The 17184-nt window shown below is 40.0% G+C and overlaps 1 protein-coding gene across 4 annotated transcripts; it reads left to right on the top strand.

Moving 5' to 3' along the window:
• Positions 1–1147: 1147 nt before the first annotated feature.
• Positions 1148–17094, top strand: sec24c (SEC24 homolog C, COPII coat complex component). 4 transcript variants are annotated; one of them, XM_087784194.1, is made up of 25 exons: positions 1148–1303; positions 4370–4542; positions 4709–4780; positions 5195–5321; positions 5598–5764; positions 5826–6512; positions 6580–6716; positions 8070–8138; positions 9974–10082; positions 10279–10406; positions 11312–11450; positions 11528–11643; positions 11958–12082; positions 12520–12711; positions 12774–12867; positions 12934–13050; positions 13740–13910; positions 13981–14077; positions 14143–14288; positions 14617–14755; positions 14823–14941; positions 15098–15277; positions 15351–15536; positions 16162–16251; positions 16328–17094. In XM_087784194.1, exons 2-25 carry the CDS (start codon positions 4383–4385, stop codon positions 16466–16468), a joined length of 3708 nt encoding a protein of 1235 aa, XP_087640320.1. In that variant the 5' UTR covers positions 1148–1303; positions 4370–4382; the 3' UTR covers positions 16469–17094. The 4 variants fall into 4 exon arrangements, with proteins under 4 accessions (XP_087640320.1, XP_087640323.1, XP_087640321.1 ...); XM_087784197.1 differs by lacking the exon at positions 4709–4780; XM_087784195.1 differs by lacking the exon at positions 8070–8138.
• The last annotated feature ends 90 nt before the right edge of the window (positions 17095–17184 follow it).

Here is a 17184-nt window from a genome sequence, read left to right as displayed (position 1 = left end):
AGACCAGGTCTACAGCTTTCATCTGCCCACAGAGGAATGCGCTGGTGGACGGTCATAAGGGGAGGGGGCTGGAGCGTGTGTTCATAGTCACTATTCAACACTTGCCATGTCACTCTTGAGAGTTGGGCTCAGGAGGGGGATGCTTCTGATAACCTCCCAAAATAACCAGCACCGGTTTGTCCAATAGCCCCCCAGATTAGCTTGACTCTCCATTTGATTATGTAAGTAAGTAAGTAAGTAATTTTTATTTGTATAGCGCTTTTCCAGACCAGGGTCACAAAGCGCTTAAACAATCAAAACAATATTCCATAAAGTATATACTTTAAAGGTCAAGATAAAACTGATAACACAACAGGAGTTCCAGAAAATCAAGGAAAGGCCTGAACAAATAGAAACGTCTTAAGATGTTTCTTAAAGGAGTCAGTAGATCATCAAACACAGAGGGAGAGGAAGATCGTTCCAAAGCTTAGGAGCAACAGCCTGAAAAGATTTCTCTCCTCTGGTCCTGAACCGTGTTCAGGAACCATAAGTAGATTCTGATCCACAGACCTCAGAGCCCGAGCTGGGGTGTAAGACTGGATCAGATCACTGATGTAAGGAGGAGCCTGACCATGAATAGATCTGAAAGTAAGAACCAGAATTTTAAAGTTGATCCTGAAAGAAACTGGAAGCCAGTGAAGAGTTTTAAGGATCGGAGAAATGTGAGTTCTTCTACTTGAGCGGGTCATGTGTAGTTTGACAGGTATTTGAAAGCGTTTTAATGTGAGAGACTGTAAGTAAGTTATTTTTTATCTTCTCCAACATGACCTAGGTTCACCTCCTCTTCCTGAGCCTCAATAAAGGATGTGTTGTCTGGGAATATTTGAAAAAAGTTACACCTTTCAATAAAAATCAAGTTGTCAAACCAGTTAATTTATTTTAAATATGATTGAATTATTATTGAATGGTTTCAAAAAAAGAAATAGAGTAAGAATCTGATAAGATAGACATTTCTGTTGTTTCTAATATATTAATATATTATAATGTATATTAAATATATATATATTTATATTATAGTCAAGTAGGAAAACCGTAAGCTATGGATGAGAAACGATGAGCAGCAAAGGCGCAGATCTCGAAGGAAGTCGTCAGCGTGTGTCCGGATGTGGACGTGGCACAGTCCCACAGTAGTTCCGCTGGATGTCCGCCTCTGGAACCAGGATTAGTGAGTAACACCCCGGGACGGCTTCACACTTTACCGGCTATCGGGTCCAAGACTCAGTCCCGTGCGGAAGACAGCCGCATCACTCACTAAGCATCCGAGGTGGGTTTCGAAGGGGTGTTAATAAATGTTCGGCCATTATGTGCGCTTTTACTGGGCATTATCTCCGGTGCTAATGCTAACGGTAGCTTCCTGTCATTAGCCGATAGCTTGCTAGCATACACTTGTTAGCTTCGGCCGTCTGCTCACAGCTGATCGAATGCTATTGCTGTTAAAAAATGCTAACCGGCTCGCATTGAATTTCGCAGTGTAAATCTTCAAATTCGTCGACGTTTGTCTAAATCCTCTTTTACACTGTTTGGTACTCTTGGACTGGCATTAAAGCGTCAACTTATCGGAGTGTTTTGAAAGGTGTTGCTAACGTGTGTCAATGTGCTAATGCGGCAACTGTGTTATTGGTTGTGTACTTGTGGAATCCGTAGATCATGACAATGCTTCACCTACACAATAGACGTGTTTACCTCTTGAACGGCTGATGTAGTTTATTAGGGCCCGATTTAGTAAACAGCAGACTCGTTCTAGCGATTGTATTTCTCAGTGTAGTACCTGCTCTCATGAATTATTTAGAGGCCCCACTCGCCTGTCTGTCAATTGATCCTCAACATACTGTCATATATATTTATATATATATATATAATCATAAAACGCAAATGCTCTTGAGCTTGGATTACATTATTAAAATCACAACCTCCAAGATGTTTATGTTCAGGCAAGTATCAACATTGTGGTCCAACAACACAACTATTGTGTTGCTTGTTTATTTGGGTCAGTTTTCATAAACTAACTTGACAAGCACATCTCACTGACAAGAAATCAGAAACGTTTAAGAGGCTGATTAAATTATCCATCTTTTAAGGTATTCCTAACTATCTTTTTTTTCGTAAGTTTGATGGATATTTTCTAATGTCTTTTACTGACAGTGTCTGTGAGAGAGTCATTTTGCTTTCCTATCTTAAACAGTACTGTTACCATGGAATATGTTTTAAACCCCAACTTACATTTCTTTATTGCAAGGGGGGCACCGTTAAAGATCTGGCATTGGATCCTACTTCGTCTCTTCCGCTTTATCTCGGGGTGTCCTGGATCCCCTCCATGGTCTTGTGGGACCTGGGACATGCCCTGAACCATGGGCTTCCATTTACTAAATGATCCTTGAATCTTTGACCATCCACTTTTGGAAAGATGTGTGCCTCCCTGACCTAAACCCTTATTCTCCATGGACTGTAGGAACCCTCCTCTCTGCAGATCTTAAACAGAAGCATAATTAACAAGCTACATTTTGTAAAAGGTTGCAATGACACTTGTTAAACATAAATAAAAATCATCATTCTCAAATTACATTTACATCCATGGTTATAATAGCCATTCTAGTGTTACCTCGCAGATAACCTTTTAGTCGGAATCAATGGCTTTGTCTTTATTGAGTGTTGACATTCCACGACAAACACAAACTTCCACCCTTGAAAATTTGCCTTCTGTTTAAGTAAGGTACAGCTGCTGTTTGGTTAGCATCCTGCTATTGTCACAATTAAGTTAGTTTAAAATGTTTGTGAAATACTTAAGGAAACGCACACCTGCATCTTTGCACTTCTAATCGGTCACAATTCTATGTTATTCATTTTCAGGTCATTCACTCTTAATTAAACTTGCAGAGCTTTTTTTTTTTTTTTTTTTTTTCTGTGACGTGTAAACGTTGACAGCAAAAGACAGTATGCAAACATAAAGAAAGTCCACAATATGCCCTTTCAAATCAAGGTTTATGAAAAAGGTGCTTCAGAAAGTTCCAAAATTCTGTATATAAAAGACAACACTATGCATTATTATGTATTTATCAAAATTGGTAAAGCTCTACATAATTGAGTCTAAATGCTTGGCAATGCAAGTTGAAATCTTTTGACTTTGAGTCCGAACCAAATATATAACATACAATATATATTTTTTGAATATAGTTTACTCATCTTTTTTTTTTTAATACTACATTTGTTTAAAGCCAACAACAACATTTGGTAATGTTGGCAATTGTTGAAGGTGTTTTCAACGGCTTTTTACAGCAGATGTTTGGACTTATTATGGCTTTCAATTCTATTAATTTAACTAAACTAAAGTAGAACAATCGCAAGATCTCACTAAAATTTAGTGTTCCCTGAAATTGTTACAAAATCATGCATGTGAATCAAAAATGTATCATATAAAGTTGTCTAGTGACCTTAATATATTGTGTTCATGAGCTGAATATCTCATACAAATCGTATGGTCAAGTGTATTGCTACAGCCCTAGTGTCCTGTATAAAACATGAGGGGAAAATGGAATGGGTATGGTTACAAGAAAAATCTCAAATTCCAAGTTAACTCTTTGACGTTTAACCCGACACACCCACTGATACCAATGTATGAAAAGGTGTTGTCAGCAAACCAGGAAATGACACAGTTGAATACATGTCATTATTAACTGCAGACAGCCATGAAGAATAGTCATTTTCTGCCAACTTTTAAATGCTCATAGACTGGATGCTGATCATAATTTTGCCATGGCTTGTTTTCTAACCATTACTGGGGTTATACTGTATGAAATCTTGAAATGAAAACTTATCATGAATAATAAATGTAACTATTTATAACTGTACTTGAAAATGTATATATTAATATAATTCAAGATCATTATCTACTATTGTTGCAAGTAAAAGCTTTTACTCATCAATTGAGTGATCTTAAAATCAGTTTATAATATCTGGACTTTTACTCTGGTTCGTTCTTCATTATGCTCCTGATGTTGTTTTTGTTTTGTTTTTATAACCTCTCCCTGCACTTTTCACTGATAAGAAGAACACTCACATGCTGACATGGTTGTCTGTGGCTTAACCTGGTTTATGATTGTAGAAAAAACATTGTTGCAAAGGTTTATCAAGAGATAATGAGGTACTTTAAAAAGGCATAGAGTTGGGTAGTTAATGCAGATTCTAAGCTATAAGCCTTGGGCAAATATGTAATATGACTATGTAATGTAATATGAATTCATGGTGTTTTGGTAATTGATCATATAAAAAGATGGACCTGTGTTCTGCAAAGTATTCTTAAAAACTATTTTATAATTTTGTTATCCAACTTTAGGAATGAATTGAAGATGAATGTTAACCAACACACTCCGATGGCCTCTCCTTATGGCCAGCCACAACCTGGATATGGCCAGCCCACTTATGCGCCACTCGATGGTGGGTACCCGGCTCCCTACATGCCCTACAATGGCCCAGCTGTAGGCTACCAGCCTGGCGCCCCACCACAAGGTAAGGCTTTATTTGCTGATCAAACTGGAAACAAACATAATAAATCTATTCTATACTTTGTGTGTCTTTGTCCCTCAAAATGGCCACACTGTTTTGACCTCACATTTCTTCATCTAAATATCTCCCTACATCTCTCTGTATTTGCCTCCTCTCTCTTGTATTTCAGGTTATCCTCCTTTCACAAGCTTTCCCTCTAAGGCTGTGGCAGCCTCTGACCTTTCCTCCCCTCTTGACTTGGGTAACCTCTTTTTCCTCATTTCACTTTTCCTACATTCTGCAGTCACCAAATACTCTCTTATTGTTACTCACTGACTCATTCTTCATGTAACAAAGTTTAAAAAAAAAAAAACCAACAACACCTGGATTGTACATCTTTACTGTGAGCAGATCTTGGATGTTTTACTTTTAAATAATTTAAAAAAAACTATCAGAAGAAATAGTTTGTGAAATATACCTGAATTTTCACAGTAACTGTCATGTAAATTAATTTGCTGAAACCAGGAATCAAATGTTTTTATCTGTATCTGCCTCATAATCTATATAATTATAATATTATTATTATTATTATTATTATTATTAATCTAAAACCTCTGTTCCCAGTATTCATATTTGCTTGTATTGTTTAATTATAATGTTGATATCTTCATTTTAGGTCCTGCAAGGGGTCCCCCCTCTTCAGCCCCTCCACCAGTTTCAGCCCCACAAATGTATAATCAGTACAGTCACAGTTCAGCAGATGCACAGAATGGACCTCCAACTATGACTCAGGCTCCACCAAGGTAATTATGGAAATTAATATTGACAACAAAGTGATGTCTGAATAAAAACAAACTGCTGTATACGGTGTGTGTACATCTGTTTATGGAAGAAACTTTTAATTGGCCATTTTCAAGACAGGTAATTTTCTCTCTTCATTTTTTTAAAGAAAATAACAAGTAGTCTAAGCTGGGCATTTTATAAATATAACACTCACCCTGTCTCTTGAGTTGAACATCTCTACCCTGTTGACTAAAGTCATGTTCTCAAATAATATGAGTTTTATTTGTGTGCTCCAGGCCTGCCATGTCTCAGCCATACAACCCTGGTGCTGGTAACTTGTCTGGTCAACGGCCTAACTTCCCTCAACAATATGGGCAACCTCCCACAATGCAACAGGTCACCAACCAGATGACTGGCATGCAGATTACGCCGGGGCCCCCGGCTTCTGCTGCACCAGGCTATGGTAAATACCTGCAAGATAAACGTTTATTGATTTAAAATCTCACCTCCCTGTTTCTTCTCAGCACCTCCTAGTGCTCAACCTCCCGGCCCTGCTTTCTCAAGTCCTCCTTCCGCTTCTTTCACTCAGTCCCAGCCTCTGCCTTCCTCTGCTGCATCTCAACCACCGTCGGCCAGTGGCCCCATGCCCACTCAGCAATATTACGGGGGTCCCCCTCAATCTCAACCACCATACACCTCTCAGCAGCCGTTCACCTCCCAAGCACCCATGCCTCCGTCCTCCCAGCAAGGTTTTTCACCCTCTAACTACCCTGGCCCAGTGCCTCCTCCCAGTCAAGCTGGCCCCCCTGCTGTGTCACAACCTCAGCAGACCCTCCCTCCTGTCCAGCCACCCTTTTCCTCTGCACTGTCACCTGCTAGCCAGCCTGCCTTCAACTCTGGCCCACCCTCAACGGCACAGAGCTCTTTCCCACCCAGAGCCCCTCACCCCACCTCCCAGCCTGGGTCTTATCCTCTTCCTGGTCCTCCTCCATCCTCGGGTCCCCCTGGGGTGTACCCTGGTGCAAGTCCCCCCCAGCAGAGCATGTCACAACCATCACCGTACCACTCAGGTCCCCCACCTGCTAGAGGTCAAATGCCTCCTACATCAATGGCTCAGGCCGGCCATATGCCTCCTATGGGTCCTCCTGGGCCCCAACAACAAACCCCAAGCCAGCCCGGCATGCCAGGCGGGCTCCCCCCTCAGCAAAATGGTAAGCTGGTCTTTTAAAAAATGATGGAATTCTTCCTTCATTTCTACATTACATTTCCTCTTGTCAGGCGCCTTTGGTCAGGTGAGGGGTCCTCAGCCAGGCTATGCAGGTCCATATCCTGGACAGCCCAATTATGGACCTCCTGCACCAGCTCCTGCTCCACCTACTCAGAAGAGACTTGACCCAAACGCAATTCCAAGCCCGGTTAGTACACAAACATGTTTTTGAACCATGTCTTTGCAGCAAAAGGATTGATTGGCATCTCCACCACAATATGGTCAAATACAAAGTTTTCATATTTGATTCAACATATTCGTTTTAACATTTTTCAGTGTTATTGGTGTTTTTAAATACAATGACACACAACTTAAGATGTGTGCTTTCAGATTGGGTTTACCTTTTAAATATCTTTTTCACATGTGCAGAAGAATAATAGCCCTACATGGTTGGTATTTATTGAATTGGACCTAGAATGAGGCTATTTCAGGTCTTTAAATCATCACATCAGCTATGTTGGTGAATTATTTTTAAAAGGGTTTCAACCAAAAGTACCTTTAGGGTGCAGATAGATTTTTTTAAATACTTTTTTTCTTTTAGTTTTGTGAGCTCACCCCCTAGTCTTTCTCTCTTTTTGATTTTCTTCTATTTTATCTACTGTTTACTCACTCCTCGGTTTTTCCTACTAAACCTTCCTGACTTTTGTCTTCATCCTCTTTTAAATCGCTCATGATCCATTTTTTTTTGTTCATGTTTTTCGACTCAAAATCATGTTATTTATAATCATTCCTATTCCCATTTTCAATATTCCCCTTTTTTTGCAATCCCCTTATTTTAATCTTCAACATATGCATTTGTTTGTTTTAACATTGTTGTGTCTTATTTTACTCCCCCTATCTTAATTGAATAAAGTCACACATATCAAGGAAAGTAGTTCATTACATTAAAATCATCGTCGGTTAGTTCTTTATCTGTATGTCAAATTTCAGCACTTTTTACTTGCGTTATAAAGTTTTATGTGAAAGCACAATTCAAATAAAGGATTAACTGATCTTTTTTTTTTTTTTGATTCTTACAGTGATGTTTTCTTCAATTTGTTTGGAATGTTTTGACCACGTAGAGCAACAAATCTTTAACTGTGTAGTACATTAATAAGGTACTGTGTGGTATTGAATGTATTAAGGACTATACCTACTTATATTTTTACTGGACTATATGTCAAAAAGAGTTCTATTAAACATTGGTAACAAAGTCTTTTAAATGTATCTTTGTTTAGATTAACTATTGCTGAAAGCAAAAATGCCACTATCTATGGCTACAACTGGAAGACTAAGAAGTCACTGCAAGTGCACTAAACAATAATGTTCTCCCCTGATCTATGTTGGACAGTATCTATACTGTCTTTCCTGCGCTGAACTAAACTAATTGGCACTGATCAGCTTCTCTTGAATGACGAATGTTCCTGCTGCAGCTTGGCCTAGTCTTCTCTTCTCACACTCTTTATCTTGCATTCTCTTTTTATCCACGTTGTCCCGTCCTCTGACACGTGTCAATGTAAAGCAAGCATCTGACATGCCGGCTGTGCAGAAATCAAGACATAGAATAGATCCAGATGCTATCCCCAGTCCAGTAAGTTTCCTGTGTGACTGTCTTTTCCTTCTTTTCTTCATTGCCTCTCACGCCTGCTTTTCATGTCTTTTATTTTTGGCCTTGTGAACTGACCTGCTTAACCCTGTTGTGGAAGTGCTTAACTCCTGATAATTTAAGCATAGAGTAACATCATTTTTCAAGTTTTAGTGCTCGTGTAGTAGCCTAATCAACTTAAGTAAATTAAATATTCGCATACTTTACTATCTTAATTCAATTACACTTATTTAAAGTGATAATTCATTAAAGTTATCTCAGGACGCTTTACAGTTTACACTCTATTTAATATCGGCAAGCATTTGGTGAGGAAATCCCTTTTACAGAAAGAAACCTCGGGGCATAACAAGACTCTGTGTAAACTGTGACCAGTTGGGAGCTAAAGGAGAGACGTGGATGGAGAGAGAAGGAGAGGAGGAAAGAAGGAGAGGGGGTATGGAGAGAAGAGTGTAGTCCAGACAGCTGGCACTAGTAAGATATTGTAGAATAGAGGGAGATTTGGAACTGCACAGGTGATTCGACATGAAGCAGGGGAAAGGGTCACAGAGAGGTCGGTCTGTAAAGGACCCCGTCACCTACAGCAGCATGACTAAGAACTGGTCCAGGAAAAGTCTGAGTCAGTCCTCACTGTAGGCTTTATCAAAAAGTAGAGTTTAAAGGTTAGGATGAGAATCTTCCAAATCAGATCCACCACACTCTAAAGTCAGTATTAATGGGAAAAAAGGCTAAACGCGTATCATTGACGTTTAGAATCTAAGAACCGGCTTGAGCTGAAAATTTCCCTTTGATACCTTCTCATCGATATCTATCAGACATTTATTTTGTACTATTCACTGTTAAGCACTGAGGTTGGTAGTTCTACTGTCAACTCTTATGGACATATTCCATTCCAGAATTTATATTTACCATTTTCTCTTGACTGCATGTTAATCCGTCATGATTCCTCAAGCAAACAATACTCACTAGTTGCATTGGTTTGTGTCATTATGTAGAAAATCTTTTGAACCATCAGCATGAGCTTTTCCCATCTTACTTTCGACTAGCTGGGTAAAGGTTTCTTTCTGAGTCTTTTTTGGTAGATTTTAGGTGCGGATGAAGTGGTAAATACAACTTTTAATCAAAATATTTTGGAAGTTATGTTTAAATCGTCCTCAATTGTTTACAGTAATTTATAAAACGTTGACTTTTACCAGTTTAAATCGCCACCTCTTGGGCTTAGAACAAGATAGACATGTATCTGAAATTAATTAACGGGATCATTTCTATTCAAACAAGCTGTTCATCATGAGTCGTTCCTTATTTTTTCTGTAATCATTTTTTAAAGCAATTTAACAAAATGCCTCCCAGGTATGTGGCTGAGGATCATTCCAACAAAAGAAATGGACCAGAAACATCACTGTTTAGATGTCCTTAATAAGAAGAATACACAGTAGATTTTAGCCGACTCTCATGACCCAGGTTTTGTTTTATCTTCCTTATCTCATACGAAGTGAAAAATCTGTCACATCCACCCTTGTTTCTCTTCATTCTTCCTTGTATTTTCTAAGGAAGTTAATGAGACACCTTTTTACGTCACCTGTTTAAAAATAACAATAATTTGTTAATGTACATTTCCATGAACACCTGACACCAGATGGGTTGACCAAAAATGTAGGATAAAATAAATCACTTCACCTGCACTTTAAGTCTACACTCAATTTGGTTGTGCTGCATTCTTTTCTGCATGGGTTTAAAATGTTCCTTCATCAAAACCTTAGGCGGTGGATTTGTGAGTTTGTGCTGAATATATGTGACTTGTTTTTTGTGATTTTATTATTTAGATCCAAGTAATTGAAGATGACAAGGTCAAAGTCACAGAGCCTTTCACCACTGGAGTGAGAGGTCAGGTGCCACCTCTTGTCACCACTGACTTCCATGTTAGAGACCAAGGTAGGTTTTCCTTTTGGTCACTAGACTTTAAAAATTCAACCTAATATATGGATGGTAAAAATCGAACTAGATTTGAGGGTAAATAGTATTTAATAAAATTAACACGTTTGAGTTTAGTTAATGCAAATTAAAACATTATTGCTCCAAATGTCTCCAACATCATCCAACTGTTCTTTTTTTGTGACCTTACATTTAGGAAACGCCAGTCCTCGGTTCGTCCGCTGCACAGCCTACAACATGCCTTGCACCGCGGACATGGCCAAGCAGTCTCAGGTGCCGCTGGCTGCCGTTATCAAGCCGCTTGCAACTCTGCCACTGGATGAGGTGAATTGTTAAAATTCTCCGTTCTACTTGATGGTTGTACACAATAATATTAGTTAAAATATGATTTCATTAAGAGACCATGCACTCGTGCAGAATGTACATACATACTCAAAGTTGTGGCTGAATTATTTTTTTTAAATGTTCATTGCCATTTTTAAAAATGTCGATTGATTTACCCCAAATGGGTTTAAATAATAAAACTGTTTCCTAAATGTATATTTTATTACTTTTGAATTCAATGTTTATTAATAATGAATAATGGACACGTACAACGTAAGGTTTTTGACAAAAGACAATTTTTAGTTTGTTGATGTTGCTTCTGAAAATGATGTGAAAATTATTGGATTTGTTCAATTGCACAATAACGCTGAGATGCAGTTTTTGCACTTTAAACCTGGATAATCGAAAAGGGCAATCCCCCATACTGATACGACAATTAAGCCTTTTGCTACAGATTGAATAGGTAGTGAGTCAGATTTCTCTGACATACAATGTGCCAAGACCTGATATCAGCACTTTTTTGAGCAAATCTTCACCTTGTTTGAAATGGATAACCTAAAGATAATCCTTTTTTTTTTGCAATTTATACAGAAGAGGATTATTCTCTTCTGTGCAATTTCAATTTCTGCTTATGTAGAATTTCAAAGTCAGCCTGAGATTTTCTCTCTCAGCCTGATTTGATTGAGATTGGTTTTCAGAGGAGCATTCTTATGCTCTTATTCTTAAGCGAGAGGACACCGTTGTAGTCATTAGAGAACCGGTTTTTCTGATTACTAAGGTGACGCTGTGACCTTGATACATCCACGTCGTTCTGGATTATCAAAACATTGCCATGGAATTACTTCTGCCTCGCTCACTGGTTCTTTTATTTGTGTTGTTGAAAGTAATTTAAATTTTTGATCCAGACTCCCCCATACCTGGTGGATCATGGGGAATCGGGCCCGATCCGTTGCAATCGTTGCAAAGCCTACATGTGTCCATACATGCAGTTCATAGAGGGGGGGCGCCGCTTCCAGTGTGGCTTCTGTAGTTGTGTCACAGAAGGTTTGTAAATATACTTTTAATCTTTTTATAATTGAGTGTATGTCATTAAAACGGTGTGTCCGCTGATCTATTTCCAGTTCCTGCGCATTATTTCCAGCATCTGGACCACACTGGGAAGAGAGTTGACTGTTACGACAGACCAGAACTTTCGCTGGGCAGCTATGAGTTCCTGGCTACTCTTGACTATTGTAAAGTAAGTAACCCAAACATCAACATTAGTCAGAAGTTTACCAAAGATCTCTGTGTTTCCTTAAATATTCCGATTGATTATACAATTCTTTATCATTAAAAATGTTCTTGCTTATAATATATTTTCCATTTTATTCAGGTCTTCATCATACGCTATAAAAAACATGGTTGAAGTGTTTGTATAGTCAATATTGATTAACTTTTAACATGTTTTAAGTAGAATATTTCATCAAAGCAATGGTTTTTAAAAGTCAATTCCAAATTTAGTGGCCATTCATCTTTTTTTCCTCATATGTCACACATTTCTGTTTGAAACAGAACAACAAACTTCCTGAACCACCTGCCTTCATATTTCTCATCGATGTATCCTACAACGCTGTTAAGAGTGGAATGGTCAACATGGTCTGTGAAGAACTCAAGAGCCTCCTTGACTTCCTGCCCAGGTAAGAAGTGGTTTGATAAAGCAGCACAATAATGTACCTTTGTAATTTGTATTGATGTATAATATTTAATATGGTCATTAATTTGGACACAGCCAACCACTTAAAGAAAATGTTTCCTAGTTTAACACGTGGTATCTTATTTCAGTCTACTCTGAGTGTACTCTGATCCTCTGACTCTGAAGCTGTTTATTATTTAAGCAGATCTTGAATATTTTTCTGAATCAAATCAACACTATCTACGATTTTGACCTACGTTTTCATATTTTTCTAGTTTCTGTTTTATGCTTTTGACTGACAGTAAAACTCTAGCTATTATTTTAACAAAGCTTTATTACAAAACTTTGCAGGAACAATGTTTTCAGTCATCTGCATGGAAGCATTAGAATTATATTCTAATGTGGAAAAATAATTTAAAAAACCCACTTGTTCCTTTCTAGGGAAAACCCAGAAGCAGACTCTGTGGTCCGGGTGGGCTTTGTCACCTACAACAAGGTGTTGCACTTCTACAACGTCAAGGCCAGCCTGGCCCAGCCTCAGATGTTGGTGGTGTCTGATGTATCAGATATGTTTGTTCCGCTTTTGGACGGATTCCTGGTGAACGTGAACGAGAGCCGGCTAGTGATCGAGAGGTGAGCAGACAAGAAGATGTGATGTGAACCGTTCAGAGACTCACACGGTCCATCCTTTGTAGTTTGCTGGACCAGATTCCCAAGATGTTTGCGGACACGAGGGAGACAGAAACGGTCTTTGGACCTGTCATCCAGGCAGGACTGGAGGCACTAAAGGTAACGTTTTAGTGTTCTGTGCGTATATTAAGATGTGCATTTATACTCTTCCTTCTTCCTTCTCAGGCAGCAGATTGTGCAGGGAAGCTGTTTATGTTTCACACGTCTCTTCCGATCGCTGAGGCTCCAGGCAAACTGAAGAACAGAGAAGACAAGAAGCTGGTTGGCACTGATAAAGAGAAGGTGAGCACAAGTCTGGGTGAAACCTAAGATAAGATATTCCTTTATGCTTTGCACATTGAGGAAGATTGAGCTCTAACAGCAGTTCTCAGAAGAGATGTAACTGACATGCACATTATATTAAAACGTAGAATACACATAATAAAAATAATTTAAGAAAAAAGTAATCAAAGCGATAATAATGACAATTAACAAAAATAAAATGAAGACAATTATACGTACAATTAAACACTAATTAAAACATTAAGATGGGACACACAACTCAGGCTGTTGCTCCTAAGCTTTGGAACGATCTTCCTCTCTCTCTGTGTTTGATGATCTACTGACTCATTTAAGAAACATCTTAAGACGTTTCTATTTGTTCAGGCTTTTCCTTGATTTTCTGGAACTCCTGTTGTGTTTTCAGTTTTATCTTGATCTTTTAAGTATATACTTTATTGAATATTGTTTTGATTAAGCGCTTCGTGACCCTGGTCTGGAAAAGCGCTATATAAATAAGAATTACTTACTTACTTACTTACAACTGCCAATTATGAAGTGTCTGTCAGGTTTTCTGCTTACATTTATAATTCACAGTTATTACCTGATGTCTTCGAAACTGTCCAGAACGCTTGATTATCTTCCATGTAAATCCTGTTATCTGCATCACAAGGGTTCAAAGGTCGCCAACAGTTCTTTCCTCTCATTTACAGACTCTATTTCAGCCACAAGTGAACTTTTATAAAACTCTGGCCACAGAGTGTGTGGCTCAGGGCTGCTGCGTGGATCTTTTCCTTTTCCCAAACCAGTATGTGGATGTAGCCACATTAGGCGTCGTCCCGGTTCACACTGGTGGATCCATCTACAAATACACCTACTTCCAGGTGAGATGTCACACAAGCGAGTGTGTCCATGAACGCACACAAAGGTATTCAACAACATTTTTTCTTGCAGGCTCAGTCGGACCAGGAGAGATTTCTGAATGACTTGAGGCGAGACGTCCAGAAACCCGTCGGGTTTGATGCAGTGATGCGAGTACGAACAAGCACAGGTGAGTCTTTATTTCACCTCGCAGAGGGTCACAGAGGAGGTCACACTCTCTTCCTTTCTCCTCAGGTATCAGAGCAGTCAAGTTCTTTGGCTCCTTCTACATGAGCAACACCACGGATGTGGAGCTGGCAGGCCTGGACTGTGACAAGGCCGTCACCGTGGAGTTCAAGCACGACGACAAGCTCAGCGAGGAGACTGGAGCCCTCATGCAGGTGAGCACACCGTGAGAAATGTTAAACGTGTTTGACGTCGTAACGCATCAATATTTTAAAGCAGCGCTTTTAAACTCAATTACAGTCATTATATCAACATGTACAATAATTTACTTTGATTTTGAGATCACTGTGCAGCCACATAAAATGGACTTGGATGTCCGAATGTAGCTCCTGGTCTTGAGTTGAACACATATTTAATAAATAAACTGCAACTCTTGAACAAGGACGCTAACATGATAAAGATGAAACTGATCCAAACAAAGTATCTTGATGATAAAACGGTCACGATAAATGTCCAGTCAGCACGTGTCCTTCCTCCCCGCAGTGTGCTGTTCTGTACACCAGCTGCAGCGGTCAGCGGCGTCTCCGCGTGCACAACATGGCGGTCAACTGCTGCTCTCAGCTCGCCGACCTTTATCGCAACTGCGAGACCGACACCATCATCAACTTCTTCTCTAAATTTGGTGAGAGCGACGTCACTGCCGCGCGTCCCAGGAAGGTAACATGACGGCATCATGTTTTATGTTGCAGCGTTCCATGGCGTGCTGGAGTATCCCACCAAGACAGTGAGGGAGACTTTAATAAACCAGTGTGCTCAGATACTGGCCTGCTACCGCAAGAACTGTTCCAGTCCTTCTTCTACTGGCCAGGTGTGTATTCCATCCATGCAGATGAGACCTTTTGTTTTGGGTTTGTTATGAGAAGTTTGGATGGAGAGATGGATGGATGGACCATCTGTGTCGCAAGTTTCTGCACATGATGCCACATTTTGGAAATGATCGTCCGGAGTTTTATTTTCTTTCCAGCTGATTCTCCCCGAGTGTATGAAGCTGCTGCCGGTCTACCTGAACTGTGTGCTGAAGAGTGACCTGCTGCTGCCCGGAGCCCACGTTTCCCTGGACGACCGGGCGTACCTGAGACAGCTGGTCAGCTGCATGGACGTGTCGGAGACACAGCTCTTCTTCTACCCTCGTCTGCTGCCCGTGGTGAGACTCCCGCCGCCTCCTGACGAGCAGCAGCAGCTCATCGTAACACGATGATGTTCTCCTGTCATGGCAGATGAAGGTGGAGGGCGACTCGCTGCCGTTGGCCGTGCGAGCGTCCGAAGAGAGGCTGTCCAAGGGCGGAGTTTACCTGCTGGAGACCGGTCTGCACCTGTTCCTGTGGGTGGGAGCCAGCGCTCAACAAGAGTTGCTGCTCAACATCTTTGGAGTGTCCGGCTTTGGCCAGATCGACCCCGGCATGGTGAGTGCAGCAGCCCCTCCACATGTACACCCATAACACTCTTCCCTCCAGGAGCCTGAGGCAATATCAATAAACTTAAATATTGCAGTATTTTATTCAGGAAGCTATTGATATTCATCAGCAATGAATCACTGTATTATTTAAAAAATATATATATATATATTTGGATTTCAAATCATCCTTAATTGTTTTTATTATTAATTATTAATTTATAATTATTAATAACAGGTGTGTTAAATAAAATATATATTAACATTTTCCTATTAACATGCAAAGATTTTTCATAATTCAAAATGATGTGGCATTCATTTTAGTTGAGAAATTAAATGCTAGCTTCAACTTGTGCTAATGCTAAAGGGAACAATGAAATCAAGCAAAATCTTTCTGATGACTGAGAATGAGAGGATACAGTCGACTCAAGCAACTTCTGATGTTTAGACATAATTTGGTTTCAAAATGAATGAAAGCAGTTACGACTCCGAGTCATGTGGTCTGTAAATCCTGCAACACCAGAGTCAAGTATTATTCATTCCTACATGAACACTATATTGTATCGTTTCTTCACATTCTTGCCAATACGGCGTCTGTCCGTCTCACTCACCTCCGTTCGCTCCGACTCTCTCAGACGAGCCTGCCGATACTGGAAAACCCATTTTCTGAAAGGCTGCGAAAGATGGTGGAGTCTTTCCGAGGACAGCGATCACGATTCATGAAGGTGAGTCTCCTCTGTCCGGTCGAATCGTCCACATTGTTGACCTTTGACCTCTCCCCCCCCCCCCCCCCCCCAAAAGCTGATGGTGGTGAAACAGGAAGACGGATCCGAGCTGATGTTCAAACACTTCCTGGTGGAGGACCAGAGCGTCAGCGGGGGGGCATCTTACGTGGACTTCTTGTGTCACATGCACAAGGAGATCCGCCAGCTTCTCAGCTAGACCCGCAGAGTCCACCCAGAACTGTACGACCCCTCTGACCCTCCCGGGCATCCTTTCACTATTGTGAAATAAGAAGCGCTTTATCGATAATATTTTTTAAAACTATTGAAGTAAATCTGTCCTCGCTGTGGGCCAAGATCAGCCTGCAGGTGGCGTAATGGAGCACCTGACAGGAGGAGGTGATGTAAATACACACATGAACATATATGTATGCAACAGACTAGAGTAAAGACGGCTGATGGCGGCTCCACGGTCTTTCAAGAGCACTCGAGGCTGACCCCGGAGTCGAACGAGCCTCCGATAGATAAATCTTTTTATAAAACCCAAACTATGACGGACGACTAAATTATACCAGACAATGAAATGAATAATCCTGTGTGTGTGTGTAATCATGTGTGAAGGTGTCCTAGAACAGACACACACACACACACGATCAATTAATTTATCATTTTGTGTTCTTTTTAATCATTGTGTTTGTTTGGTGTGTGCGAGATTGATTCCCCGTGTTCCATCATGACAGATTGACCAGCCCGCCGTCTTCACTGTAATCTTCGTTTCCCTTTTTTTTTTTCTTTTGTTTTCTGATGGCCTCTTGGGACTGCTAATAAAATGATTGTCTAAAGTTACCTTCCATGTCCAAGTCTCTTAAAAGCTGTTGTGTCAAGATACCAACCTTTTATCAAAACTAATAATCATCACATGAAATGAAACTATTA

The sequence above is a fragment of the Callionymus lyra genome, chromosome 2 (assembly GCF_982586985.1).
Source record: "Callionymus lyra chromosome 2, fCalLyr1.hap1.1, whole genome shotgun sequence".
Lineage (NCBI taxonomy): Eukaryota > Metazoa > Chordata > Actinopteri > Syngnathiformes > Callionymidae > Callionymus > Callionymus lyra.
This window is presented reverse-complemented; position numbering and strand designations above follow the sequence as displayed.